Below are 4,354 nucleotides of genomic sequence, written 5' to 3'. Positions count from 1 at the left end.
TCTCGNGTATATATATNTATATAAATTAATTAATTATATAATAAAAAATTAAAATTAAATTAGTAGTGTGTGTGTGTGTGTGTGTGTGTGTGTGTGTGTGTGTGTGTGTGTGTGTGTAAATCAGCATAAAATAACAAATATATATTATAAATTACAATAAATTAATAATAAGAATATGCTCGATCTTTTGATAGTGTTCGCTTCACTTCTGCTGCAAGTTTCTCAATCTTTATTGGACGCATGTAATACGCATGTAAATCTATTTATAACTAGATATAAGTTTTTTTATTTTATTAATTTATATTGTGTAAATTTCTTACATGAAATAAAATGAATTAATTATTAAAATATCGCGTCTTGTACTACATCGCTATTTTACCTGTGCATAGAGTTCAGCATTATCCAACGGGACGGTAGTCTCACCACTACCATCGAAAAGATCGGTTTCGATATTGACATTGCTTCGGAACGATGACGTCGTACGTGCGGTCAGTTCCAAATGTCGTCGCCAGCCAGTTGGATAACAAGCATAGGTACATTTTTTTAACAACATGGCACCCACGCCGCTGTCATAATCAGCCCAGCGATGGCAACCAAAACGATCCTTGCACCTCTCTTGCCGTACCTATACGAGTTTAGTTAGAAAAGAGCTAGCAGTATTTTATACCTAAATAGAAATCAAATATTCTATCGTTTCTCTCTCTACATATATATATATATATAGATTATAATATAATTATAATTAAAATATTCTCCTGTTGTAGATATACACGATTTTTTTCTTTTGTCTCTCTTTTAAATTCTTCATCATATCTCACAGCTAGTAAACATGTATATGCTTACTATCGCACCGCGCCAATCGCAATTGAACTTGAAGCGCGGGCCTGCTCCGGTTGGTAACGTGCGATCCACCGCGGGAATCAGCATTAGTAACGAGTAGAAGAGTGCCGAGAAAATACAGGCGACGGCGATCATCACGCGGAGGTAACGACCGGTTGACGATTTATCATTGATGATCTGATGACTGGCGAGCTTGTCGGCGATTGGTCCCACTATCAGTGGCCCCAATATCGCTACTGCTGGTGAGATCATCGACACAAATCTGACGTTTTCGATACTCAGTCCCACCTTAGTCATGTGCAGTGGAAGAAACGGGAAGAGACAGCCGATACCTCAAGAGGAATAAAATCATACATTATGCGATTGCGACAGAGAGAGACTATTAACTCATGCTTAAATTTCAACGATTGCAGGCAAAATACCGATCGATTGACGCTTACCTCCGAAAAAGATGAACAGAAGACATTTGAGTGATATGAGATTCATGTTGATGAGCTTCTTCTTCGGCAAATCTTCCTTCGTGTCTTGCATCTTCTCCATTGACGCCGTCGTAGTCATCGCGAACGCTCTTATTACTTTTGAGAAGGATGGTGAGCGTGCAACCCGGTCGATCGGGAGTCGTCTATTATGCTGACTGATTGCCTATCTCCTGCATCGTCCAACCTACGCCATGGATATGCGCACTTAAAATTATACATTAAAGCCTAGGAATAATTATGGATAACAAAGCTAATTTATAGCTATTTATAAATATTTATGAACAAAGACAGATGGGGGTGGAGAGCGAGTAACATGTGCTAATAAACATAAAGCAGCATTTCAACATTAATAATTATGCTTAAAAGGATAAATCTTGTTCCTGCATTGTAAATGGTAGGAATTATGAAAAGAAATTTATTTATAGAGCTGCCCGGATATAAAACGGAATTTATTCCATTGCTATATAATTGAGACTTATTGTTATTATATTGTAGTTATATACAGTTAGTTGTCGCTGAAAAATTGATTCCAACACGTCAGCGAAATAAAAAAAACGTTACGAGTTCGATCGATTGTCGACAAGGCAGGTCGTCATGCGAATCGGCCACGTGTACGCGTGTAGTAATCGGGCAAGAAGACCATTGCACCTTCGCGCCATTCACGCACGTACGGTCGGAGCCGGGACAAAACAATCCATACGGATGTGATGTAATATCGATCGATCGCCTGCTGTACGTGTGCTGTATGCAGGTTCGTCGGTAGCCTATGATAACAGGCGACAATAATGAAGCCATATTTGCACCTCTAAGCATTGATATCATTGGTATCATTGGTATCATTGGTATCATACTGTGACAAATGCATGCTTCGAAAGCAAATTGTCCAATACATGTGCCGAGTAGATCGCGATCTTCTAGTGTGAACAAATAAGTACGCAAGCTTGTAAAAACTTTATCTTTTTCTTATGTTTCTAATTTTGTAATGTGCAACATCCCAGATATATTATTAAGATTCCCCTCCCCCCCCCCTCCCCAAGTGTACAGATAAAAAAAATTGTTTAAAAAAATGACTACCTGTTGCAGATAAGATGAAAATGTGATTGTAAATAAGAATTATAAGATTAATTGGCATTCGTTGAAGTGCAATCCGATTCGTCCTTGGACGAAAACACGCTTATTATTAGATATTATATTGGAAAAATCTTCCAGATTATTAAAAGCGATAATTCAAGACAGTAGGTCGGCAATTAATATTCCACAGCATTACGCCATGTTTTCATTCCTCGCAGCGCTCACAATAAAATCTTCATCAAGAGCGTTTGATTAATAGAAAGAGTATGCGATACCGAAACTTTTTCAACGTCATGTCTGAAGCATAAAGGATAAAGGGATTCGAGGTATCTTTCGTGCTTCTGTCGTGAAGTGTTCTATGTGTATATATACAAACATGACGATTATCCATGAATGAACAGCACGTGCATATATCTTACGTGTCGAGAATTTGTGCCAAGGCAAACGCGCCTATACAATTGCATGGATGCGCTTCTCAATGTATAATTGCCATATTAATTTTCCGATCCAGATATAACAAATTTAGGACATTCAAGGCGCATACATTACTTACGACACTTACATACGCAAATGTGCGTGCATCGATTTTTACTGCGCACGGCATGTTGGTGATACGCTAATTATAATATAATTATAATATAACAAATTGCTGTTTTCCCGCAACTGTGTCACTTTCATTGAAAGTCGACCTCTACAAATCTGAAGCCCTATTTTTGAAACTTTCATTTAATCAATAGAGTTCTGCCTTGTCCACAAAGTGAATTACGGAGATACGTATATACATATAAAAGAAGTTGCAATAATTCTAGTTTTTGGACGGTTAAAAAAAATTGAAAATTTTCCAAATATTCATAAGTTGAAAATTTTTCATGAAAATCTGACATTCATGTAAATTCAAATGTAAAAAATTATGTCAGTGTGTGTGTGTGTGTGTGTGTGTGTGTGCGTGCGCGCGCGCGCGCGCGTGATTTAATTCTCCATGTAAAAATAACACACTCTATATACTGCATACAAAAATGAATTTACACAATGTTATTTTTGCACGGAAAACTAAATTATACACATATATTAATTATGTTTAATTATTGTAAAATTCTTTAATATAATTGTGCGATTCTTATCCTTAGTTCCTCATTGAATATAAAAATATTAAAGAATTTCTTTTTTCTGCAGTCATTGAAATTATTTTTACACATTTTGATTTGCAGTGTTTTCTTGGGAATACTGATACTTCCAAGCAATCGCAAGATATTATAATCGATTCGTTTCTCATAGCTTTTCATTGAATTCATCTATTTTTCTTTCACATTATTTCGAATATTTTCTTTCCGATTCTCACATGCATTAGATATCTCTCATTCAATATTATTTCCATTTAGGACCCAGCAAACATGACTTGGCACTGTTATATAATTTTTTGTCATTATTTAGATGTCTCTGTTTTATAACAACAAGACAACTTTATAGCATAAATGAGATATTCTGATATAAATATGATATTAGGTGTACAATTTTGCTTCCGCCGTTTTTTTTCCGAAATTCGAGGCTTTATTGTAAAAAACTGGTTATACATTTATGATTCAAAGTATTGTCCATCGCTGGCCACTACTTTCTCCCATCTTTCGGGTAGCGTATGAATCCTGCGAAAAAACTCATCTTTTGAGGCTATCCACGAATCGATCCAATTTTTTACTTCTTCATAAGACCGGAAGTGCTCAGCCAGGCCGTGTGCCATTGATCGAAACAAGTGATGATAGTCAGAGGGAGCAACGTCTGGAGAACGGCGGGTGGGGTAGGACTTCCATTTCAACGTTTCCATGTCTTGACCACTTTCGCAACATGGAGTCGAGCATTGTCATGCTGCAAAATCACTTTATCGTGTCTCTCGTTGTATTGCGGCTGTTTGTCTTTCAATGCTCAGCTCAAACGCATCAATTGTGTTCGATACCGATCGCCTGTGATTG

The 4,354-nt window shown here is 36.8% G+C and overlaps 1 protein-coding gene across 1 annotated transcript in view; it reads right to left on the bottom strand.

The window, feature by feature from the left end:
• Positions 1-1,398, bottom strand: part of LOC105623238 — a 4,439-nt gene extending 3,041 nt beyond the window's left edge. Inside the window, exons 1-3 of the mRNA XM_012204638.1 lie at positions 1,281-1,398; positions 844-1,172; positions 380-625 (exon numbers count right to left, since the gene is read on the bottom strand). Coding sequence (XP_012060028.1) covers positions 380-625; positions 844-1,172; positions 1,281-1,398 — 693 coding nt within the window. The remainder of the gene's footprint in view (positions 1-379; positions 626-843; positions 1,173-1,280) is intronic.
• Between the last annotated feature and the right edge of the window lie 2,956 nt (positions 1,399-4,354).

This window comes from Atta cephalotes (assembly GCF_000143395.1).
Source record: "Atta cephalotes unplaced genomic scaffold scaffold00054, whole genome shotgun sequence".
Classification (NCBI taxonomy): Eukaryota; Metazoa; Arthropoda; class Insecta; order Hymenoptera; family Formicidae; genus Atta; species Atta cephalotes.
Note: the sequence above shows the minus strand (reverse complement) of the source record. Positions and strands in the feature narration are given on the sequence as shown.